Consider the following 25,806-nt stretch of genomic DNA (forward strand, 5'->3'; position numbering starts at 1 on the left):
GGCGTCTGGCTACCTCGGCAGCGACCGCTTGGACACTAGTAGTAGCTTGTCTGGTCAGCACACCGGGAGACGTGGATGGCCGCAATAACTTCCCAACATGGCCAGCCGCATCGGGGTCAATGCCAGCATGGATGTTCCCCCCGTGGACTACGTCCAGGTCGTCTCCCTCTGTCACGGCTGGCACGACGTCCAACCCCACGACCGCGACGGCCTCCACGCAAGGGACTGTCATCACGGGCGCCATGACGGCCTCCGGCACCGTGACGACCACCGGCGCCGCGTCCACGATGGCCTCCGTCGCCGCGACGACCACCGGCGCCGCGACAACCTCCGCGACGGTGCTTGCCATTGCGGCGAAGCTCATCTCGGAAACATGCAAGTTAGCCTCGCTCGCCGAGTCCTGTCAGAGATCACCGGAGTATCGACGACAGCTCGTCGCCGGTGAGCTCAGGATCACAACACAAACTCACGCGAACACAGTGGAAGTAAACACGTTCTTGTTTTGGTGCTGCTGAAAAAAAAACGTGCAGCTTTTTTGTTTGTGATTGCATATATAAGAAACTATTACATGCTAAGAACGGGTCACGATGCCCGACATGCACGCCACGCTCGTCATCAACGAGTGCCATCCCAAACGTCTAGAACGTGGCGCACGACGCGCTCCATGCGACCAAACTCGCATCAAAGCTCAAAACGCGCACAGCCAAATAATAGCCATGCGCCTAACTGCTTAACTGAAAACAAGCTAAAAACTAGGAATGCACAAGAATTATTCAACAAATCTCCTCCTAAGGCTTGTGCACGCAGTTATTTGCAGAGACGAAGGCCGATCTTGATGCAGAGTTCCTGGAACTTAGTCTTGCAAAGTGGCTTCGTGAGAGCATCGCCAAGTTGCTCATCAGTCCTGATAAACTCCACTTCAATCTGCCCATTTTGTGCATACTCCCGGATCAAATGATACCTCGTGTCAATATGTTTACTCCGGTCATGATGCACATGATTTTTTACCAATGAGATAGTGGACTTATTGTCCACCCTCAGCACTGGCATGCTCACAGCTGAATCCAGAATCTCAGCTAGCAGCCGTGCTAACCAAACAGCTTGACAGGCAGCAGTGGCAGCTGCAATATACTCTGCTTCACAACTTGACAATGCCACTACCTTCTGCTTGGAAGATTGCCAGCTGATTGGACTTTCTCCAAGGAAAAATATGACTCCAGAAGTGCTCTTCCTGCTGTCCACATCTCCAACTAGATCACTGTCACTGAAGCCTAGTAAGTTTGCCTTCACACCTGTCTTCCTTGGATAGAAGAGACCCCAGTCAATTGTCCCAGCTATGTATCTCACTATGTGCTTCACAGCTGCAAGATGCTCACCATGAGGTTCCTCCATAAATCTACTCACATACCCAACTGAGAAGGCCAAATCAGGACGGGTATTTACCAAGTATCTCAAACTCCCAACCAAGCTTCTGTACTCAGTAGCATCCACATATGGGCTGTTGCTCTCCTTAGTCAGCTTCAACTTGGCCTGCATTGGAACTTCACAAGAATTGCAGTCCACCATACCAGCTTTCTCAAGGATTTTCTTTGCATAGCTCCCTTGAGACAGAGTAATGCCCTCTACATTTTGCTTCACTTCTATGCCCAGATAATAAGTGAGTAAACCAAGATCACTCATCTTGAATATTTCTGCCATTTGTACCTTGAATTTGTTGATGCTGTTGCTGCTGGTCCCCGTGATAATCAAGTCATCCACATAGACGCCCACCACAAGCCTCTCAGCACCAGTACCCCGACAGTAAATTGCATGTTCAGATGGACTCCTTTTGAATTCCAGAGTGCCCAGTTTCTCATCCAATTTTTGATTCCAGGCACGAGGAGCTTGATGTAAACCATACAGAGCTTTATGTAATTTGAATACCTTGTGTTCATGGCCGGTTTGAGCAAATCCCGGTGCCTGCTCCACGAACACTTCCTCTAGGAGGTCGCCGTTCAAGAACGCCGTCTTCACGTCCATGTGATGGACCTCCCACCCTTCATGAGTTGCCAAGGCCAGGAGGAGCCGCACTGCCTCCATGCGCGCCACCGGAGCAAAGACCTCGTCGTAATCGACGCCTTGGCGCTGCGCATATCCCTTGACAACGAGTCGCGCCTTGTGCCGCACCACAGCGCCGCGCTCGTCCTTCTTGACCTTGTACACCCACTTGAGCCCAATGGCACGCCGGCCAGGAGGTAGCTCTGTGAGTGTCCAGGTGCGATTCTCCTCGATTGCCTGCAACTCCTCCTCCATCGCTCGACGCCAGCATGGGTCCTTTGCCGCCTGCGCGAGTGACGCGGGTTCCTCCGCACTTATAGCATAGAGTTGCTCATCACCCAAGTCACGCACTGCGTACCCAGGTGGCGACGCCGGCCCGATGATGTTATCCAAGGTTCTGAACCGCAGCGGCGCGTCGTCGTCGTGGTCGGTGTCCAGCTGCTCGACCAGACTTGTTGGTGGCGTGGCATGCTGAACAGTTGGTGTCGCCGCCACCGGGGTTGCTGTTGGGGAGGCAGGGGAAGCCGACGCCACTGGTGAAGCAGAGGAGCTTGTACTCTCGTCCATCGGTTCGTCATCCTCGGGCACAACCATGTATTTGACAGTGAAGATGTCGTCGGTGTGGCTTGTTTCAACACCATGCTCGGTATCGTCAGACCAGTCCCACTGGCCACCCTCGTCGAAGATCACGTCCCGTGTCACATGAACACGCTTCGTGACCGGGTCGTACGCCCGGAATGCCTTGGAGCCACGCTCGTAGCCGACGAAGATCATCTTGCGACCACGGTCCTCCAACTTCTTCAGGTGCGGGGTCGTGTTCTTGACGTAGACGAGGCAGCCGAATGTCCGAAGATGATGAACAGTTGGCTTCTTCCCATACCATGCCTCGAACGGCGTCATTCCTTCCACGCTCTTCATTGGTGTACGGTTTAGCAAATACACAGCAGTATTCACCGCCTCTCCCCAGAACCAGCCCGGCAGTCCTTTCGCCTTGAGCAAGCTGCGCGCCGTGCCGACCACCATGCCATTCCGGCGCTCCACGACGCCATTCTGTTGCGGGGAGTACGGCGCTGTCAGTTGTCGCCGAACACCATCCGCCGCGCAGTACTCCATGAACTCCCTTGAGGTGAACTCTCCGCCTCGGTCCGTGCGAAGCGTCCCCAGCTTGCAGCCGGACTCCACCTCGGCAAGCGCCTGGAAATTCTTGATGGCTGCTGCAGCTTGATCCTTGGTCGACAACATATTCACCCACATGTACCTGCTGCGGTCATCAACAAGTAGTAGGAAGTAGGTGTTCCCGCTTGGTGTCGTCGGCGTCACGGGCCCGCAGAGGTCTCCGTGCACCAACTCAAGCGAGCGCTCCGCTCACCACTGCGACTGGTCCGGGAACGGCGTCTGCTTCTGCTTGCCGGCGAGGCACGCCTCACACAGCTGGTCCACCTCCTCGACCATGGGCAGCCCACGTACCATGTCATCGCGAGCCATCTTGCGGAGTGCCGTCATGTTGATGTGGCCGAGTCTGGCATGCCACCGCCACGCACTCTCCTCGCTCCGCGACGCCAAGCACACTGGGCGTGCCAGGTGGACATCGAGCACATATAGCCTGCTCGGCCCACGCGCGATCTTCGCCAACAGTCGTCCGCCTGGTTCACGGACGCGCATCACGCCGTCGTAGACATGGATGTGGTATCCAATCTCGTCAAGCTGCCCGACGCTGACGATGTTGGCCTTCAACCGAGGGATGTAGTAGACGCGAGTGAAGGAGCGGTGCTCGCCATTCTTGCATGCGAACAACACCGTCCCGCAGCCCTCGATCCGCGCCACCGAGTCGTCGCCGAAATGGACCGAGCCGCACACCGCCGTGTCCAGCTCCGCGAACGCCGCCCGGGACCCCGACATGTGGTTCGTGGCCCCGGTGTCGAGGATCCATGTCTTGGCGCTGCGCTCCTCCTCTTCCCCGAGCTGGGCGAAAACCTTCTCTTCCTTCAACTCCAAAGGTGGTGGCGGAGAATCCGGCGGCGGCGCCGTGAATGGCTGCGAGGTGGTCCGGACTACTAGTGGTGTCGCCCTCATCAGCATCAGCGCTTCCTCCTCTTGGGCGACATGGGCCTGCTCCTTTTTGGGCTTGGAGCGGCAGTCGCGGGCCCAATGGCCGGCCTTGCCGCAGTTTCGGCAAGTGCTCCCAGGCCCAGGTTTGTCACGGCCTGAGGACTCGTTTGCGTCGCCGGAACTCGTATTCTTTCCGCGTCCGCGTCGCCGGTTCCGCCCACCGCCGCCGCTTCCGCCTCTGCTCGAACCAGCGGCAGCCTTCTCCTTCTCACGCGCCTTGTAACGCGCAAGCCATTCCTCTTCGGTGAGGTAGAGACGCCCGCCGGCGTCCTTGGCCGCCGCGCTCGACGGCTTTTTACGCTACTCGATGGCACGCAGCCGCCCTGTAGCTTCCTCGATGGAGATTGTGCTGAGGTCGAGGAGCGTTTCGATGGAGATCGCCACTTGCTCAAGGTGCTCAGGAGCCACCTCCAACATCTTCTTCACCACATCCTTGTCAGTGATCGGATCACCAAGAACACGAAGCTCGTTGGCGAGGCCAGTGATGCGCAGCGAGAAGTCCTCCACGCACTCTCCATCCTTGAAAGTGATCGCAGCGAAGTCCTGCCGCAGCTTCTGCGCGTTCACCTCCTTGACCCGTTCGACGCCAACGCGGACGGCGCGAATTGCTTCCCAGGCCTCACGTGCCGTCTCCTTTTGTGCGAGTGATGTCAGCATCTCCTGCGGGACAGCACGGAGAATGGCCGCAAGAGCCGTGCGATCGGCGCGGAAGTCGTCGGTGCCGGGTTCAACAGCCTCCCACAGGCCCTGCGCCTGGAGGTTCACCCGCATCACCATGGACCACTCGGTGTAGTTCGTACGTGTGAGCGTGGGGTAGACGATCGATGCGGAGCTTCTCTCGATCACGCGCTCGACGACGGGTTCGCGGCCGGTGCGCCACCCGCGCCGGGGCGGCGGCGAGACCGACATGCGTCGATACTGATCATTGTTGCCGGCCGGAAGGGACATCTTGCCAGGGACGTAACCTCGCTCTGATACCACTTGTTAGAGATCACCGGAGTATCGACGACAGCTCGTCGCCGGTGAGCTCAGGATCACAACACAAACTCACGCGAACACAGTGGAAGTAAACACGTTCTTGTTTTGGTGCTGCTGAAAAAAAAACGTGCAGCTTTTTTGTTTGTGATTGCATATATAAGAAACTATTACATGCTAAGAACGGGTCACCATGCCCGACATGCACGCCACGCTCGTCATCAACGAGTGCCATCCCAAACGTCTGGAACGTGGCGCACGACGCGCTCCATGCGACCAAACTCGCATCAGAGCTCAAAACGCGCACAGCCAAATAACAGCCATGCGCCTAACTGCTTAACTGAAAACAAGCTAAAAACTAGGAATGCACAAGAATTATTCAACAAGTCCATCTCCGCGGCGTCGCCCGACACCGCACCGACGTTCAGCACCGTAACGTCAGCTGGCAACGCCCCTGTATCAACTTCTGCTAACATGCATGCCGCCGTCACCGCCGCCATCGGCGTACGTTGCAGCACGACGCGACTCACTGCCTGGCCTAGGTCGTCACCCACTGCGTTCCCGGCCGCCCACGACAACTCCCTTCCCACCGGAACACCAAGCGAAGGAACGGGGTCGGAATCAACCGCCGCCTCGCCGCCCTCCTGCATCAGCATCACAGCCTCCCCAAGCACACTCCCACCTTCGCTCCCCGCCGCCGGCACGACTTCTCTCACCAGCAGCCGCGGTGTCGGAGCGTTGATCGCGAGCGTGGCCCCTCCCGGCGCCAAGGAGCGTGTCAGGCCCCCCGCCGTGCCATCTGGACGCCCGCTGAAGGGATGGCCGCCGCCCTGTTCTCCCCTCCTCCACGGACCAGAGCCGTCGACCCGGCCCGGAAAACACTGGAAGCGTTGGTGTCGAGGCGCACCGTCCCCCTCGTCGTCGTCGGCGTCCCGCTGGAGGTCGAAAGTGCCCACGTAGTCGTGGAAGCTTGGGTCGGGGTCGACCACCTCCATGACGTGGATGAGTAGATGGTAATCCAAGCACCGTTTCTCGCTTGGTGGCACTGGCGGCACCATGTTCTCCAGCTCCATGGCAGCTTCCTCGTCCGCGTCCAACTCCATCACCACCCCCTCCGGCGGTGAGTCTGGGATGGACAGCAGCATCTGCTTGGGAATCTCGTTCGGTGCCCTCGCCCACGCCATTGCCTCCAGCGTACGTGCATCCGCAGGGGGGAGAAGCTCCAGCAGGTGACAGTCAATCTTCGCCAACGCGATGCGGAGCGCGCCCTCCTCCCATGCGTGCGACGGGAGGCCCCCGATGCCCAGCTTCACGAGGAAACGCATGTCTGAGGACTCCGCCGCTGCACGCCTGCTCCAGCGGCAAAAATCCACGCACAAACAGACGCCCGGAGAAGTGGAGGAGAACGTCGGTGCAGGCCGCGGAGCTGGCGAAGGTGACCAGGAAGTCGGATGGCACACACACCTCCACCTTCACATCTTGCCGCTGCACGCCGCATTGCTGCCCTAGGGCCATCACCACCATCTCCGGCGACACCTCCAGCCGTCGCCCCCGGACGGTTGCCAGGAGTGAGTGCGACACTAGCCGGCGCTCCCTGGCCTCCATGCCCGTCGTCCAGGGGATGGTGCAGCGGACGACCCCCTCGGGTCGCGACGCCGGCTCGCCGCACCGACGCCCCGCCATGGCCCCTCTCGCCGGCGCAGCAGACGCGACCGCCGAACCTCGGGGGAGAGTCGCGGCGACGGGATCAGGGGCGGTCCACTGTGCCGCAGCAACGACCTGACTTGCAGCGGGTTCCGCGGCGGCGCGAGAGGAGGCTCTGGACGGGCAGGAACGGGCGACGTGGCCGTCGAACCAACAGAGGTAGCAGCGACGCTCGCCCGGGCAGTCCGCCTTCAAGTGCCCGAGCCCTAGGCACTTAAAGCATCGCCCCACCAACCAGTGCGGCACGGCGCGAGCTCCCTGCGACGGAGTAAAGGCAGGTGGTTGACCGGCGGGACGCCATAACTGCTTCTTGGCCGCCCTCTACTTCTTGTGCTGCACCAAGGTCCAACCATCGCCACTCGCCTGGGAAGGAGCAACCGGCTTCGTGGGGCCCGCCGTCGAGCGGACGACGTCACCCCAGGAGCGCGTGGTGGACAGCGGCGCCTTGTCCGGCCGGAGTCCCGGCGGGCGCGACGACCGGGCCCCAGTCGGCGGAGGCGCGAGAGCGTGAGCGTGAGAGGCGCTCACGGTCATCACACAGTTCTCGACCAAAGCTTTTTTTCAGAGATGGACATCACTTGATTCAAAGTATTCTCTGGCTAGGTTTTGCATGTCATGTTGTGTTGAAGCTATTCTGCCCTCATGTTCCAAACGTGGGATCAGTAATTTCCTTCGCCTTGATTTTATCTTCATGTGGAAGAAAGCCGTGCCAGCATCACCTTCCCTCGAATTCCTAACGACGCCAAAGGCAGACATCGTCCTTTGCAGGCTGCACGATGACGTCGTTCGTCATCAGATAGTAACCGTGACTCTTGGGCAACATCAAATCTAAGGATAATTTCATTGGCGATCTGCAGCTGAAGCCTGTATTTGCTGATTCTTTTCTGACCCTAGGATGATAGTTTCTTACACAGCCTAGCGAGCTTCACATGCAGAATTAAGTAAGGGTCGGTGGCATCCACTTCTTGTTGCCAGCTTTCTTTTACAACATCCATGAAGCCCTCAAGTTTTGACCAGAACTCTATCAAGCTTCTCCAGTGTAGGGCGCTGCTGCTCGTTACTCCATGTATATCTTCCAAGAATCCTCTTGCTCGGTAGCCCGATTTGAAGAGAAACAATCGGGCTCCTTGCTAGTGCATGCATGCAAGATGAGTACTAACTAGTTTCTTTTTCTTTTTTTTTCTCAACACTTCAAATATTTTCTAAACTACTTATTCGATTTACGATCCGATCATACCATTAAATTTGTTACAATTAAATCTATACAATAAGATATTAGATGATTATATTTTAATAAAAGAAAAATATATGGCTTAGACGGTTAAAACTTAATGTTTCCTAAATAGAGCAATATGTTTTAAAGTGTGCATTCACTACTTGCCCCAACTTTCTCTCTCCTCTATCCATCCATGCATGGATGGATTTAACAACCTTCAAAATGAATTTTCTCCTAAACTACTTATCTAATCTAAGATTCGATAACACTGTGGTATTTGTTATATTAATTCTTCATAATAAGATCTCGCATGATTATGTTCTGATAAAAAAAATATGTTTCAGTCTGTTAATACTTAATGTTTCATACGTGATAGCAAGATGTTTCAACGTGTGTTTTCACTTTGTTTCAAAAAAATATTTAAATGTTGCAGTGACTGATTTTTTTCACTGTGTATAACTTAATGTTTCACTAGTGGTCAACTGTAACATTTGATGGACGGATTTTTTTTGCCCCTACTATCTCCTCTTTATCCATGCATGCATGCATGGATTTAGCAGCCTTCAAAATGAATTTTCTCCTAAACTACTTATCTAATCTGCGATCCGATAACACCGTTGTGTTTGTTGTAATTTAATCTTCACAACAAGATATCACATGATCATGTTCCGATAAAAGAAAATATGTTTCAGTCTGTTAATACTCAATGTTTGATACGTGATAGCAACCGGCCCTATTTGGAGGTACCTCCGAGAAATTCGCAAAAGTGAAGCTGGATTTTGCATTCGTCTGTAACCAAAAAAAAAAACAGCGGACGAACCTATGTATGTCTCCAAGATGGGCTGGGATTTTTGGACATTCAAGCAGGCTGTGAATAGGCCGAAATTTAGGTCCATACCCGTATATGGGCCGGATTTTGAGCCCATACGAAATGCTCTGAATGCTCGAAAGTTAGGCCCATCATTTGGCCCATACACGTGGTTGCTCACCCGCCTCGTCGCCCGGCACTCCGGCGACGGCGGCGGCGGCGGCTTCCAGCAAAATGAACGGCTGGTCCGCCGTCCTCCTCCATCAGCGTCGGCCCATGGCGGCGGAAACTCGCCGCCGTGGCCCAAGTCGAGCGCGAATGCTGGCTTCTTCGTCGGGGCCGCCTCCGTCCGCTCCGGGCGAACGCGGCGCGCGGCGCGCGGCGGGCGGCGGGCGGCGGCACCGGGCGGACCGGGTCCAATGCGCTGGTAAGATGAACCACCACCCCCGTTCTCTGCTTGTTCTTCCGATTCGAACAGTTTGTGTTGCGCTATGCCTGCCACTGGATTAGCTATGGGACCTGGGATGCAACCTCGATTTGGTGCAGAAACGCAGTGATAAGTGATACTAACCCCCAGCCAATTTGAGTGCAGAGATTGAAATGCAAATTCAATTAGATATAACAGAACATAATTGATTGCTTATAGAAAGCAAGTACATCGATTGATAGTCTCAGCATTACTTGCATAGCAGCAATGCTTTAGGAAAACTAGCTAGTGGCCGGAACAACAGCGCGGCCAATTTTATTACAGCTTCAGTTCGGGGAAGAACACTGCATAAATTAACTGCAAACACTAGGAAATTACTGGAGGAAATTTTTCACCATTCCTTCACCCGGGCATTCTTCGTCGGCGATCAAGATCTTCAGGCCATCTCTGCTTGTGACTCTGGAGACTGCCACATAGAGCTGCCCGTGGGTGAAAACTTGCCTAGGTAAATAGAGGCCGACCTTGTTTAGAGTTTGCCCCTGACTCTTGTTGATCGTCATGGCAAAACACACCGAGAGGGGAAATTGCTTTCTGTTTAGCACGAATGGCCATTTCGGTTCGGTTGGTGACATGATGATTTGTGGGATACATACCATATCGCCGCTGTGTGTTCCAGTTATAATCTGTGCCTCAATAACCTTATTGCCTAGTCGCGTAATTGTCATTCTAGTGCCGTTGCATAACCCTGCACTTTGGTTGATGTTACGAAGAAGCATCACTGGCAAACCGACTTTGAGCTTCAGTTGGTGGTTTGGAATTCCGGAGTGATTCAAGCTGTTTAGAAACTCCGTAGGATATAACATTTCCATCTCATGGCTGTAAGACACTGATTTGCTCACACTGTCACGGCTAAGGTAGGTTACCTTGTCACCTTGGATCTGGTCCATAATATACTCATTAAGCTCATTGACATTCTCATTCACTGGACACAATATTGCTCTTTCTTCTAGATAATTCTGCTTGCAGCAATTGTCTTGTAGGTCAGGATAGGTACTCTCAATGATTTGAGCTTTCGGGTCATCTCCCTTTTGTAACAGCAGGTCACTAGGCATCCTCACCCAACCTTTTTCATCTAACGAAATCGTGTCACCATTGCCGATTTGTAGTATCCACTCAGCGAATTCTGCAGACTTCTGATGCTCTGTTTGATCTTTGGACACATAATTGAGTCGCATATTTTTTGTCAAATTGAACACCTCGAAATGTTGCCAGAGGTATGAGCATTTGATCGTTGCATTTACAGTGTGTTCCCTTCTTCCTTTTGGCACAATAGGGAGGATCTGCCTGAAGTCCCCTCCTAGAACAACTGTCATGCCACCAAAGGGCTTTTGACAACTATTCTCATTTCTACACCTCTGCACGTCCCTTAGGCTCTTGTCTAGTGCCTCGAAACAGTTTCTGTTTGCCATTGGAGCTTCATCCCACAGTATTAGTGATATCTTCATTAATAGATCAGCTATGTGCGAGCCTTGTTTGATGAAGCATGTAGATTCATCTGTTAGGTTGATCGGGATATTGAATGCTGAATGTGCTGTTCTACCTCCTTGAAGTAGAAGTGCCGCAACGCCACTAGACGCAACTGCAAGCACTATCTTTCCCTCTGATCTTAACCTTGTTGTGATTGCTTTCCAAAGGTATGTCTTGCCTGTCCCACCATAACCATCCACAAATATTAGCTTGCCTAGTGATTGATGTGCTGATTCTATTATTGCATCAAATGCCTTTTTCTGCTCTATGTTCAGAGTGTTTAGTATTTGCAGGTGCTCGTGCTTCAACTTCTCTTTGTCATAGTTCATCTCTTCAATTATAAGACTGTTCTCAATTTCACTTAACTTTGCCATATTTGGCGGTTCTATTCTAGCGTATTCCTTTAGTGATTTTCCAGCTTGTCGCATGTTCTTCTCAATTTCTATTAAAGCACATTTCCTTCTGTGTGAAGGCGTGAGGCAGGAGGTGGGAAAGTTCAATGCCCAACTTTGTGTGTGCTGTATATCTTTGGAGAGTTTCTCCCAGCTGGATTCCCACAACCTCTTTGGGTCAGTAACCTCGCTATGGCATAAAACAGTTGCAAATAATTGTCGTAATTTCATCCCAGATGCCCAGCATGATGCTTCCTTGATGCACTCAATCCATTCGCTATCATCGTTTAGAAATCCTAGTGCATGGCATGCTGATTTGTATGATGAGTGCACGGTTCCATTTACAGTCCTGATATCTTCAAATGTTGTGCAACCCTTTGCCGTGTTGAGGATAACTCTGAGATAATACCTTTCTCCACTTGCTGGATGGGCATTATAGATCCTGCCAATTTTCATCCCTCCTTTTCGCCTTACCCATTTCTTCACATTCTTATCCCACGTCCATTTTGTAGGAAATTCTGAATATGTTAATTCTCTGGCATCTTCATGCCTTTTGTTCGTTTCCATCCACTCAGTAAACATAGTGACCCCTGATCTTGGTCGTCTTATGATTTCCTGTAGGTCTGTTGAGTCAGGAAAAATCACATGTTGCTCATTCTCCTCGTGGAATGATAGCCTCTCAACAGGTGGCTCTTGGTAGTGTAGAGGAAATTTGAATATTCGCCAACAAGCTTCAGTTGCTGTTGTGTATTTGCATCCCAGGTACCTTTTAATCTCATCATTATTCTTTGCGTCAGTTTCTTCAACAACTGCTGTTGCTTGGTCATCTTCATTGCATATGCTCTTAAATAGGTATTTGATTGACCTAGACCGGTTGAACCACTCGACATTCATGTGTGCTTGGAATTTCGCTAGGAGATCTTTGTTGTATGGAACAACGAATCCATTGTTCAGATTAACTCGTCCCTTTTTTATCTGTCTCTCATCATCTCGTCTCCTATGTATTGGGAAGTTGACTTCATCAATGATTGTCTCATCAGAAAATCCTCTTGGGAAGAATCTATTGCATTTATGGTCTACCATGCACGGTGACTTTGGGTTTGCTTCTCCACATGGTCCATGCATCATGAAATTCTTGACGGCTTCAAATGTTTCAGGATCCTTGCCTCTGTCAGGAATCTCAGCGCATATCAGTTCATCAATTTGTGAGGGCTCTAGGCTCTTTCCTCTTTTATCAAGGAAGATTAGGATATGGGCATGTGGGAGTCCCCTCTTCTGAAATTCTATTGTGAAGACAACTGCAATATTTATTCAATATATGTGTTAGCAATTACTTTTCATTAAAAAAATTGTACGGATGAGTGCTTTTTTTGTCTCGTCACTTACTTGCTTTAGTCTTTCCAAAATGTTGATTCCTTTTAATATCTGACATTAATTCCTTCAGTTTTATCATGAACACTCGAACTAAAATATCAGGGCGTTCTGATGGTTTCTGGTATCCAACTTTATCTAGCATGCACTGGATCTCTGGCCACTTTGGGTTGCATGTGAATGTTACAAACAAGTCAGGATGTCCAGCCCAACGACATATTGCCATCGCATCTTGGTAGTTTTGCTCTTTATTTCTAGGACCTCCTGTGAAACTTGCTGGAAGTACTATCCTCCTCCCTACTTGCTCTGTTCTTTCTCCTCTTCTGAGTGCATCTTGTAGCCCACCATAAAGTTCTGTTCTTAGAACTCCTTGATTTTGCCTGATCCAGTTGAGCCTAATCTGTTCTATGCACGCATGAGCATCGACCATGTATTGCATTGAGAGGTTTCCACACATCAGTGGCAACATTGATTGGTCTTGGCGCTGTTGGAGGCGATACGCATAATATTCAAGCATAGTGACACATTTCTTGTCATTTCTTACACCTTCCTTTCCGCTGTATTTTATTCCAGGTCTATAACCATCTTCTCCATAAGGGAAGAGCAGTGGGTATTGCATGGCCATTAATTTTGGATGGGTTTCTGATATCCTTTTAGGTCTCATATCTTTGTACTCAAGAACAATGTCGCGTCCATAGCTTTTTTTGGTCGGATCTTTGACTATCAAGAGAGCAACTTCTGATGCTGATGGCATATTGTCTTGCCTTCCATCTTGATCCCTATTATCAAGTAATCTCAGAGTGTAATTGTGATAGTCATCTTCTTTAAATCTATCTCTTGCCATTCGGAATGTCTGGGCTAGTGTGTTGTTCTCATCAAGCATTTTTAGTAGGCTGGCAATAGTTTTTTGGTCTAATGGGGCATTACTTGCACCAGATTTTGATGCTTCAATCCTATTTTCGATCTCATTCTCTGTGTCATATACGTACAATTGTTGGAAGCGAGGCTTGTTGCTACCTTCTGGTAGCAGAGTTCCTATGTGATGGTGATTCTGGCCATTCAGTCGGAAAATATAAGGTCCATGCCCGTTGTTTATTTTTCTGTCAACGGTTCCTCCCATTGATGTAAATGCAAACATCGAATTGTATGATCTAATGTTCTGTTGGTAGTTTGTTGATCTTCCTCCATCTCTTGTCAATAAACTCGTAAGGTAAGGGGGCTGTTCTTTTAACGGTGGCAATGCTACCTTCCCTTGCTTGCAGCAGAGTCCAAAGGATGGCTGTTTGACTGTTGAATGTAGTGATCTTTCTGCATGCCACATAAGCGCATGGCAGTGTTGGCACATGCATGTTGGCCCCCCAAAGTTCCATATCTTACTATCACTGGAAATGATCTCTTTCGTTATTACATTTTTATTGGTTCTAGTTCCTTTTCTGCTCCTCTTGAGTGTGTTCTGTTCTTTCCTCTTCATTCTTGCTATTTTTGCTAATTCTTTTGCCCGCCTTGCTTTCTTCAGTTGGCTGTATATTATTGCACTGTTTATAACTGATGGTTCCTTGAGTTGCATTAGTTGAATTTTGCAGTATTTTGGTTCCACTACATTCTTGATGTTTTTGTAAATTCCGTTGGGTCCTTGGCAAAGTCGGCACATGCATTTTGGCCAGGTCATGTTCCAGCTAAGGGTATTTTTCAACTCCATATTGCTGATGTAAGTTGGATCAGCTCTTCCTTTTTCTTCATTTCCATCAGTTCTTGCACGCTTCATGCCCCGCTTGAGTTGCATGTATTCTTTCCTCTTCATCCGTGCTGTTGTTGCGCATTCTGACATTGTTTGGTTGTACTTCCTCTACCCCCCTTGAGTTAGTTTTTTCTAGTAGATTACTTCAATACCAATCCTTCATTTGGTTGACTTTCTTTCCCTTTCCGCTCCTCTTAAGTATGCTTTTCTCTTCAAGCTTACAATCACTCATTCTCGTTACTGACATTGATTGCATTCACAATGGATCATGGCTTTCCTGCACACATGTAAAATATTCTTGGATTGATTAACGCAAAATAATATGCTAAATATCTACAAGCTTTTGATGAGGTACATCACAGATTGAGTCAATTAGCAATGCATTTCTTAAAATGGTAAGATTCTGACACGCCACCACAAAATTCCCAAAGCCCTGTATACCGTCCCTTCTGTCACTCACATGTCAAATCTATGATCTACGTATGTACAAGTGATGGCAATATAAAGGATTGTAAAAGTGCAGTGGAAAAATTGAACCTATAACCAAATATCTAGAAGCTGACTTGCTCAGCGGAACGAGCTAGGTCATGTTGGAGTTAGCAATTTACTCTTAAAGTCTACACTAGTGCTTTAAGAATCAATTCACTTATGGACCTTCAAATTAGACTCTTGTTCTTACTTAATTGAGTGCAACTATTTTTTTTCTTCGTTCTTGCTTATCTTTCTGATGTTACCATACTATATTGCAAATACCCACTAAAATTTTGTGCAGGTATAAGAACAAAAGAAAGCTATGTACTAATTGGTAATGGATGTGACAGACCATCATAAGAACCGAGTTGTTTATAAGGAAGCATAGACTCAAGTGATTCTAATAGATCTTGGAGTAAGGAGCAATGTAAACTATTGTCCTAGAATAATTGCATTTCTAGGAAATTAGAGACAGATTAGCAGCATACACAAATAACCACAATAACCCTATGTAATGACCACACTGCATGCACACATTCCATACATAAACTTAATTAAAAGGAAAGTGAGAAGAAAGGGATGGAAAGATGGGAGGCTAGAAGGCAGCATATCTTCCATCTAATTAATTTGTTAGATGTTATCTCACTAGAAATACAATATTTCCAGGACAAAATTTGAATGGTAAAAATGCAATTATTCTAGGACAGAGGTAGTAATGTTTTCCACGTATCTATTTCCTTAAGAACAAACTCAAACCGTAAATATTAGATCAGTTGAAATCTTTTCATAAATTCTGAGAATGTTCTTTTAGAGAAAAGACCGGACCTTGCTTTCTATAGAAAGCATAGTTGAGATACACAGTTTTGGGGCTGGGGATACCAGCAAACTAGAACTGACCTATTACAGGTTTCCAACACTCCATTATACCCTGAATCAAGAACACCAGCAGCAAGGGTAGTCCTCAACCATGGTAAGCAAGGAAACAGTGAGATCAACATCTAATAAACAGCAGCCAAAACCTCCAGCCCAAAATTCAATGCTCAGAATGTTATCTCTGAACACTACTGAAAGGAAATACCTCTAGCTGTTCCAAGTCGTTTCCTGTATATGGAGTTGCAGTCCCTGAACTCTTGACACTACATGATGGGAAAAAAAAGGGAGTAAGAGTAGGGTTAAATTCATGGTAGAAACAATATATATATACATATATATGTTGCAGCAGAAGGGTAAAAGAGAAGTATAATGCCTTTACCTGCTAGACTGCTACTAAGCTTCTTCCTCCAGATCAAACTGCACACAGTGTTGCCGTTTTCTTGACTGACAAATGCGAGAACTCTGGATTGATTTTGGATTTTTCACCGCAGTGGATGCACACCTTCGCCAAGCCACGGTGAAGGCAGTGGACGGTGCAGGGAGCACAAGGCAGAAGGATGCCAAGTAATGGAGGCTGGAGCAGCAGCACTGCAGCGGAGGTACGTGCCCATTTTACAGCAGCATTGCAAAATCTTCCCTCTGAACGTGGCGCCCTCTCTCCTACAAAGTGGCCAATACAAGTAGCGTCTAAACCTTCACAAAGATATGTACACGCTCTATAGTATGCACACCTCCTTGGATTCTCTCCATCCTGTGCCTGTGAGATTCCCACCGCTTGAGCTGTGCATCAGGACAAGTCTTGTCTGACCTTTTGCTCTGCCTCTAGTGATTCCCCCCTAGGATGTAAGATGTGTTTGAGGTAGTCTATATATATTTTTTCTCTTGTTTCTGTTGGGGGTACCTTTTTCGCTGTGTTGTTTTTTTCTTGATAGATATCAGTAAAAGCTGTATTATAGTGGTATATAGATAAACTTCAAGGGAATAAATCTTAATGTTGGTAAACTCATGTCTTTGAAATATTTTCTGCAGTCAGGATTTTAAGATAAAGAGTTTCGTTTTCCAAATGAGTACATTTATCTTTGAATGAGATTCAGCTTTTGTGATGAATAAGAACTAAACTGCAACGTAGAAATGGTATCAAATGCAAGAACATCTTTAAACAGTTTAACTAATGCACATGGTCTTAGTCAGAAATCTTTGTTGTAAATTCAATCAAGTGGTTCCAGACATGTCTTTGGTCTATTATGCTGTGTGACTGTGTCCTAAAGAGACTGCATGATGTTAGATTCCTAGTAAAAACTTAAGCAGTTGAGTACGTTGAAGATGGGCATGACACATGGTCAAAGTTGGATCCTCAATATCAAAGTTCCTCTATCATGTTCGTTTCCATTACTTATTTTCGTTTCATTCTTGCTACTCTTTATGACTATATTCAGCCTACCGTACTGCATTATATGATCTTCTATTAGAAATGTTAGGGCATTAATCATATATGCGCACATGGCTGTCACTGTCAGACTGTGTTTAAGAACCGAGTTATTTGTATGGTAGCATAGCGTTGGAGATTTGGAGTTTCTACTCAAATCTGGGATTCATTTGGAACAAGCGATATCCTGAAATTTATCTGACCATAATTTTAGTTTAAGTATGTGACTTAACATATTCCTGGAGTTATTATAGCAGTGCAAAAGCTGAGAATATGGTTCTCAAATTTTTAAAAAGGGGCATCTTATACATTTGCATATAATTTTTTAATAAGACGATCTTATACATTTGCACAATACCTTTTTTTCCTCCCTTTTCTCTCTCCCCCATCTCTCTTCTTTGTTTGCCGTTTGTGTAAATTTTATTCCTCTTAATACAAAGCTGCGCAATCCTTTTGCGTATTCCCAAAAAAAGTTTTTTTAATAAGACGAATGGTCAAATATGTGTTCAAAAGTCAACGGCGTCATCTATTAAAAAACAGAGGGAATACTTGCACTGTTGCACATCTGTTGAATGGTTGAGCAGAGCTTCCAATATTTTGCATCACAACATAGCTGTAGTCTGCAGGTGCTTGGCTATATGCTGGAAGAAAGCTGAAAAATCTTGAGTTGTTACTTTTGGGCACCCTTCCATCTTCTGGTAATACCATGGCTGCAACTAGAAACTATGGGATTGGATCACCATTGCACTGTCTTGAGCTGCAAAATCTTTACTAGTTGTTACCTTTGGGCATAAGAATGGTGCGGGATGCTGCTATCCATTGTCCAGCAACACCATTGTACCGTTCCTCATCGAGGTAATTACATTCTTATGCATTTGCATTGTTTGCTCTTCTTCCACGAATGGTTTTCAACTTAAGGCTACAAGTTTTTGTCTCTTTGTCGCGTGATATGGTTGAATAAAAATGATGTGGAGATAAAGTTTTCTTTGCAGGTCGTCCTCAAGGGAACATATTGGACAGATCAATGGTCGCTGCTGCTATTTATGGAAGATGGCGTTGATATGTATTGCGGGCTGTTAGAAGCGAGAGTAAAGGGAGTTTTTTTTTTTTTTTTTTGGCTAAGTGTGGTTGGAACTTTAGAAACAGGGATTGAAGCTTAGTCTTCCTCTTATGTTTTGTTCGGAGCCTTGTGTGTAATGTTTCAACTCGTTATGAGGTGTTCGAGCTAAGTACTCGTGTATTATCCTTTGGATGTGTGCACCCACGGTGAGTGTAGACTGTAGAGGCAAGATCTTATCGATCCATTATCTAAAAAGTATAGGAAGAAAAGCATACTGGTAAGTTTAGAGTAGAAACCAAACACTGGAACACAGAAATTTTGGGTTTTTCTACAGCCTTTCTGGGTTCTTCCTGCACCGTGAAAAGGTTCTTGAGCAACTTTTTTGCGCATAAATATGTTGCAACATATATGATCGTTCATGTCCTCCAAAGGCCAATGTGCAAATGTTATCTCGAACTTGGTTAAATAAATGGACAATCGCATCCATGTCCCCACTTTCAACCTCAACTACTGTTCTCAACTATTGTTTTAATATCATTTTTTAGGGTTTGTAATTTTATCCTCAATTTTTAAAAACGAACCAACCGTTTGCCCTTAGTTTTAACACCCGTTAGATGGGTCCCACATTTTTAGGTTAAGAAAAACAAATGGAAATGAAAAAATGATTTATGAAATATCAATTTACCCTTCTACCTTTGAGGGAATGGATAAGCATCCAACCAGCTCTCCTCTCCCACCGGATTGGTCCTTGCGCGGAGGCGACCCTTCTGGCTTCAGCGGAAGGGCACGCGCGGAGGCGGCGGCCGCGGGCGCGAACGAGCAGGCGAGGCGGCGGCATCCGTGGGCGAGGCAGCAGCCGCGAGCGCGTGCGGAGGTGGTGGCGGCGGCCGCGGGCGAGGCGGAGGCGGCGGCGGCGGCCGCGTCGAGGGCTGGTGGGGGAGAGCATAGCGCTGCGGGCGTGCTCCTACGGCTGCATCCGGGTGTTCCTCGCCCTGTCCCTGCTGCTGCTCGCTGTCGAGTTTGCTGCCTACCTCCAGGGGTGGCACCTCGAGGAGGTGGCGTTGCTCCTCGCCATCAACGGCCTCTTCGCCGCCTCCTATGTCGGGTGGATGCGCCTCCGCCTCAACTACCTCGCGCCGCCGCTGCAGTTCCTCACCAACGTATGCGTCTTTCTCTTCATGGTCCAGAGCATCGACCATGAAGGGTAGTATTTGTGATTTTTGTTCAAATTTTGTAATTTCCTAGTATTTGTGAATTGTTTTTGTTAAAGTAAAAAAAATCACAAGAGATGCTCATATTTGGTCGAAATGCTCATCACACAAGCTGAAATCACAAAATAGGGGCAAAATCACACAAAGTTGAAAAAAAAATAGGGGCAAAAATGCAATAACCACCAAGGATATAAATGTCAATTTTTCTACAACTGACACCGTTAAACTGGCTATTAGAAGTGGGGTACACGGCTGATTCAGATTCAAAATGTGGGGTAAAACTACAAACCCTAAAAAATAGGGGTAAAACAGCAATTGGCTTCGAAAGTGGGGGCATAGATGCAATTGCCCCATAAATTTTTTTATGGAAATCGGAATTGGAGTTCCCAAATTCGGACACCCAAACCTCAAGCTAGAGAAAAAAAATCCATCCCTTGCCAAGACGAGAAATTTGTTTGAAAGCACTGCAATTAGGAGGGGACTACCGATCGGGCACGCGATCTAGATGTACAAAAATCGGGCGCTGACGTCAGCATGATGTCAGCGCCACCCATGCGTGCAAAACCACTTTAAACTAATTTTTTTTCTTAAATTATTTATCCAAATCATGATCCGATTGCACCATTAAATTCGTTGCAACTAAATCTTCAAAACAAGACCACACATGGATATATTCCGACGAATTTTTTTTAGCTTGTTATTGAAATATTTTTAAATGTTGCACGATGTTCCACCAAGTATATCGGAATTGTTTCACTAAGTAGATCGAAAATGTTTCAATCGTTTAAATTGGGCGTTGTTTCACCTTATATAAAAACAATGTTTCAGCAAATAACGAAAGAATGTTTCAATTCACTGCAATATTAGATCTATACATAGTGAAACATTTTTGGTGGAACAAAAAATGAAACGAATTCCCTTAATAGAGGGTTTCCAAAATATATGGGTGATTTGTTGCAAAAGAATATTTCGTTCACTGCAACATTAAATCTATGCATAGTGAAATATTGTGAGCATAGTGAAACATTGTGAGTACACTGGGTGAAACATTTTTGGCGGAACAAAAAATGAAACGAATTCTCTTAATAGAGGGTTTTCAAAATATGTGGATGATTTATTGCAAAAGAATGTTTCAATTCACTGCAATATTAGATCTATACATAGTGAAACATGTTTGGTAGGGACACGTGGCAGGTGGAGGCATGACAAATGGTGGGGCCCAGAGGGCATGCGCGTCGCCAAGGAGGGGGGGAGCGCCCGATTTTGCTCCCCCCGCGCTGGTCGCCCGAGGCGAAGGATAATCATGCAAATTAAATGGCATATTATCAAATCTCTACAAGTGAAAAGTGAAACTTGATATGATTCTAGAATAAGCCACGTCACTCAGTCAACAATAGCCGTTGGATCTAGCTGAAATCATTATGAACCGTTGGATGAAGGATGAATAATGGGAATTAAGGTTCCTGTAAATAAGGGACTATAGTGTGTTCACGTGACTTCTTCGGTTGGAAATATCACCTGCGTTTTTTAGTCTCCCACCAGTTTTACACATGCACCCCTATAAAGATCTTTTATTTTAGGGTCCTCTAAATAAATAATATTTTTACAGGTAATTTGCTCCGGTCCTTTTACGATAAAGATACATAGTAGCATTTACCTAGAAAGCCATTGAAATTTCGTATTTTCAAATTTCAAAAGTAACTACTGATGCAAGTCAGTAGCGAGAGTTGCCACTTGCCAGCCAGGTGGTGAGATTGATATACGTCAATACGTGAAGTGCTGGGATTATTTACTGAATATATAGACAGTAAACTCGAATTTAATATAACACATGCATAGTAAACTTGATATAATGACATGCACATAGTATCTTTTTTTTTAAAATAAATTTGCTTTGACATAAGAATATAATCTTTGTGATACATTTTACAAGTTTGACATAATCATGACTAATTATTGTTATTATAATAATATTGCTTATTTCACCAGGTCAAAAAAATTGCTTATTTCATATTAATAAATGGAACATTTAAAAATTAACAATGATGGAGGTGATGGGCGTGAAAACATGGTAAATTATTAAATGTGGTCGTACTATTGTTAACTACGAATCAAGATAAATTTGTTAATGCTATTGCTAAACCTACAACTCATCCATGCCAAGTATATTCTACCATGCTCCTCCTTGGAATAAGGCACGAAATCCCACCGTGCTACTCCTTGAAATAAGTCTATTTTGCGTCCCTTATCTCTTTGGTTCGTGCCATGCCGGGCTGGCCCATTGTGCCGAGGCAGAGGCCTAGGCATGACCCAAAGGTCGGCCATGAACCCGACACCATTTGGGCCGTGCTGTGTCTGGACCGGGCCAAAAACCCGTGGCATGGCCCGGGCCATGGCCCGGGCTGTTTGGCCATCCATATGGTCACGCGAACCGTATAAACTTCATGGCCCGGGCTGTTTGGCCATCCATATGGTCACGCGAACCGTATAAACTAGTAGTTTGGAATAAGTTCATCTGAGGTCTCTTTAATTGTCAACGAATATGATTTTCGTCCTTCAATCGGAAACCAGATATAACGGGTCTCTCAACTATTAAAACTGGTGCAACATAGGTCCTATGGCAGTTTGTACGACGGTTTTAGCTGACGTGGCACTTATGTGGCTAATTTGACTCGGTCTTAATCTGACATGGTATTGACATGGCAATTTGATTTGGAAAATAATAAAAATTATGACTCCACATGTCAATTACACAAAAAATAATTAAAAATGGTGGCTCACCCTCCTCTTCTTCCTCCTCTCTCCCCTCTCCTCTCTCCACATGCCACGGGGAGGCAGCAGCGCGCGGCGCCCTATAGGAGACGGGAGAGGAGCGGTGCGCGGCGAGGCGTGAGGGGAGGGAGGAGGCATGGAGGCCAGCAAAGGCCGGGGGTCGTGGGTGGGGGCTTGACGGCGACGGGCAGAGGGAGAGGTGCGTAGCGGGTGACGGACAACAGAGAGAAGGGAGAAGGGTGGTTACCGGCAAGGGTGACGGCCGGTGAGAGAGGCTCGCGGTGGTTGGAAGGTAGAGGCTCACGGTGGCCCCTTCCTCTTCCTCTCGTCGCTGCAGCCGCACAACGCCGTCAGACCATCTCGATCTGCGGCACATCCGGAGTTGAGGAGGAGGATGATGACGATGTTGCAGTGTCCCATTCCAATCTCGCGCATATCTTGGACCCGTCACCGCCGCCCCCTTCCCATGCTCTTGTCATCTTGTCCTAACCTCAGGCAGCGACAACACTAGGGACAGGAGTTGAGGCGCGCGGGTAGGGCGCATCGTTGTCCGCCTCTAGAGGCGGCGTCCCATTGGATCCTTGGTGGCAGAGCCCGCCGGCCGACCGTCCTTCTCACCGCTCTCCCCCTTTTCTACAAGACGCCAAGGTGGCCGACCACCGTAGCACCGTCCCTCATGATGGCCACGGTCATCTCCATCTTTCACGCCCGTCTTTGCCTTCCTGGTCGGCCGCCGCCCTTCTCCCCCTCCGTGTGCGCTTGCCTGCCGGCGAGGCCGCGAGGGAGCTCGAGGAGAAAGGATGGCCGGGAGGGAGAGAGGAGAAGGAAGCGTTGTCGTGCCGTCGTTCGTGGATAGAGAGGAGGATGTGACCCACTAATATGTGGGTCCCACTATTTTTTTCTTTTGTCTAACTAACATGTAGGCCTCATATTTTTGTTTTAGTTTTAAATTTTTATATTTTGCTTTCAGTGCCACATCACCGCCATGTAGGACGAGGACCAAGTCAAACCAGACACCCAGATGCCACGTCAGCCAAAACCACCATCTAAACCGCTGAGAGATCTCGTTTGCACCGGTTTTAATAGTTGAGTGATCCGCTGTATGTGGTTTTCTGGTTGAAGGATAAAAATCAGATTCGTTGACAAGTTAAGGGACCTCAAGTGAACTTATTCCAACTAGTTTCTCGTGAAATTTCTCTGCCACGTCCCGCACGAGCAACGGCCACCCCATCGAGGTCAGCTTCCGCGCCGCCCGCCCGCCGGCCCTCTCCGACTTCGCCGTCCACTGCCCCACCCTGCGGCTGCAAGAGCCAGCCGACTACCCCTCCATGGTGCCCAAGGCCATCGCCGTCGACGGCGACCTCTTCCTCTTCAGCATCCCGATCGACCGCGTCGGCACCATGTCCCTCACTCACAACGACTACTTCGTCTACGCGGCGCGGCCTCCCCCTCGCCGCCCGACCCTCGATCTCCTCCCCAACCCGTCCCACGACACCTTGGGAGACAGGGAGATCGCCCTAGTCAGCTGCAGCGGCGGCGATGGCGGCGGCGACGGCGAGCCGTGTTACGTGGTGGCTGCGCTCAGGACCATCCCCGGCAGCACAACCATCCACAGGCTGCATCTCTACCGCTCCAGGCCGGGCGGCGAGCAAGGGAGATGGACCTCGCGGATGGTGTCCGTGGACGAACCGCCGCCATTGATGAGGGACGTGGTGTTCCCCATCCCGGAGATGTCGCACCGGCAAGTGCACCACGTGACGAGCAAGGCGATCAGGCTGGGATCGGGCGGAGACGGCATGGTAGGGTGGGTGGACATCTGGCGCGGCATCCTCCTCTGCGACGTACTCCACGAGAGCCCTAAGCTCCGCGACGTGCCGCTGCCGCCGCCGGCGAAGGGGAACAGCCACAGGGCCTTCCAAAAACACCACCGACCAGTACTGCGCCGACATCGCTGTCAGCCGAGACAGGAGGTTCATCAGGTACGTCCAGATGGAGATCGTCACGCCCAGGATCATCGCGAGCGGCACGCCACCGGGCGACCGTGATCCTGACCCGTTCCTCGAATGGCTGTGACGTCGAGAATCTAACATGCATGTATGCACGTACGTGAAAGATTAGAGTAACTTTCCTATTATGTATTGAATAGACTTTGTTTCGTACTGATAAAATTTCTTTTTTTGATAAATCTACACCCTTTAATTTATATTCATTGTAATCTAACGGTGTAGCTTTTTTCTCTTTTTCTCCGATTAATGTGGGAATTTCTAGCCTCCACAGCGAACGTGGTGCCTTCGTTCAAAGCTGTTTTAATAATATAATAGATGTTCGATTTCGCTAGAAATCTGTCGTGTGATTTTTTTTTCCGGTGATTTCACGGATTTGCTGACCGCACGATGGTGGAGGCTGCATGCGTGGTCAGCCGGTCGGGATGATCTTGTTCGCGCTGTGCTCGTCCCTTTGGGCATGATGAGTGGAGACGATCGTCGGACGGGATGACCTTCTCTGCACTTGAATCTTGTGCGTAAATCTGAACCAAGCCAAAGCTAGGATCCCACACTAGATTACACCACCATGCGGCCATGCCTAACAAATCTACCATCTCTAGAATCCTGTTCTATTCAATTTTTTTTATATATATTTGCCGATAAATTTTTTTCTAGAAATTTGACAGATGTAATTACAATACAATCATAGTGTAATTACACTGCAACTTATATATAATTACACTAACTAAAATTACATTTGTAAATTCAGTTGATATGATATGTAAGTGCACTGTAATTTTGATAAAACTAAAGTGTAAGTAAATATGTATTTGTTATTTTCTTTAAAATATAAAATTACAGTCCTATAGAACTAAAATTACATTTATAAATTCAGTTGATATGACATGTAAGTGCACTGTAATTTTTATAAAAATAAAGTGTAAGTAAATATGTATTTGTTATTTTCTTTAAAATATAAAATTACAGTCCTATATAACTAAAATTACATTTGTAAATTCAGTTGATATGACATGTAAGTATTTAAAATATAAAATTACAGTCCTATATAACTAAAATTACACATGTAAATTTAGTTGATATGATATGTAAGTGCACTATAATTTTGATAAAAATATTGAATAAGCAAATTTGTATTAGTTATTTTATTTTGTAGTCCGTTGGATATAAATCTAAGTGTAAAAAAAATCTGGGTGATTTCTTGTTAAAAATCACCCGACAAATGTGTAGGCAATCCCATAGATGTTTATATTTTGGGATGGAGGGAGAGAGGAGGGGCAAAATGGACCTTTCGCATGGTCCGATGGCAAGAGTGGCAAAAATGGTTCCAATATCCTGCAAGCGTAAGGCCTCGCTGTACCGTAATACTTTCCCTTTCCCCTACTTCGTAACCGGGAAACTATTTTAATCCCTCGAGGGGATATCCCCTTGTTCTTTGCATGTTACTTAAATGGTTATAAAAAAATTTAAAAAAAATAGGAAGATGTATTAACATGTGATATAACACTCCACAAACATGCAAGTTTAAATTCATCTTCTACATCTCGTAACGAAAAAAACAAATTGAACCGCAGCTAGTTAACGTATATTCAGAGTCAAATTTGTTTTTTTGTTGCGAGATGTAGAAGTTGAATTTTTACTTCATGTTTGTGGAGTGATATATCACATATTAATACATCTTCTTAA

The 25,806-nt window shown here is 47.5% G+C and overlaps 1 protein-coding gene, 1 long non-coding RNA gene and 1 pseudogene across 3 annotated transcripts; 2 read left to right on the plus strand and 1 right to left on the minus strand.

Moving 5' to 3' along the window:
• Positions 1-9,409: 9,409 nt before the first annotated feature.
• On the minus strand, positions 9,410-16,335 carry LOC127752401 (uncharacterized). Of its 2 annotated transcripts, XM_052277737.1 has the most exons (4): positions 16,028-16,335; positions 15,854-15,911; positions 12,582-14,581; positions 9,410-12,493 (listed from the first exon to the last, which is right to left on the minus strand). In XM_052277737.1, exons 3-4 carry the CDS (start codon positions 14,392-14,394, stop codon positions 9,651-9,653), a joined length of 4,656 nt encoding a protein of 1,551 aa, XP_052133697.1. In that variant the 5' UTR covers positions 14,395-14,581; positions 15,854-15,911; positions 16,028-16,335; the 3' UTR covers positions 9,410-9,650. The 2 variants fall into 2 exon arrangements, with proteins under 2 accessions (XP_052133697.1, XP_052133698.1); XM_052277738.1 differs by lacking the exons at positions 15,854-15,911; positions 16,028-16,335 and adding an exon at positions 15,673-15,811.
• On the plus strand, positions 16,169-18,704 carry LOC127752402 (uncharacterized). The gene is made up of 3 exons (XR_008012353.1): positions 16,169-16,247; positions 17,694-17,929; positions 18,067-18,704. It is a non-coding gene; the product is annotated as an uncharacterized LOC127752402 (long non-coding RNA).
• A 133-nt stretch (positions 18,705-18,837) lies between these two features.
• LOC127785908 (uncharacterized) lies at positions 18,838-24,235 on the plus strand (annotated as a pseudogene).
• The last annotated feature ends 1,571 nt before the right edge of the window (positions 24,236-25,806 follow it).

This window comes from Oryza glaberrima, chromosome 10, assembly GCF_000147395.1.
Source record: "Oryza glaberrima chromosome 10, OglaRS2, whole genome shotgun sequence".
NCBI classification, from domain to species: domain Eukaryota; kingdom Viridiplantae; phylum Streptophyta; class Magnoliopsida; order Poales; family Poaceae; genus Oryza; species Oryza glaberrima.

What these genes read in the sequence shown, in the direction of transcription:
- LOC127752401 (XM_052277737.1), bottom strand. Translation starts at nt 14,394, where the DNA reads ATGTCAGAATGCGCAACAACAGCACGGATGAAGAGGAAAGAATACATG. An exon ending in TTTTGGAAAGACTAAAGCAA is followed by an intron (nt 12,494 to 12,581) that starts GTAAGTGACGAG and finishes TAAATATTGCAG; the next exon opens with TTGTCTTCACAATAGAATTT.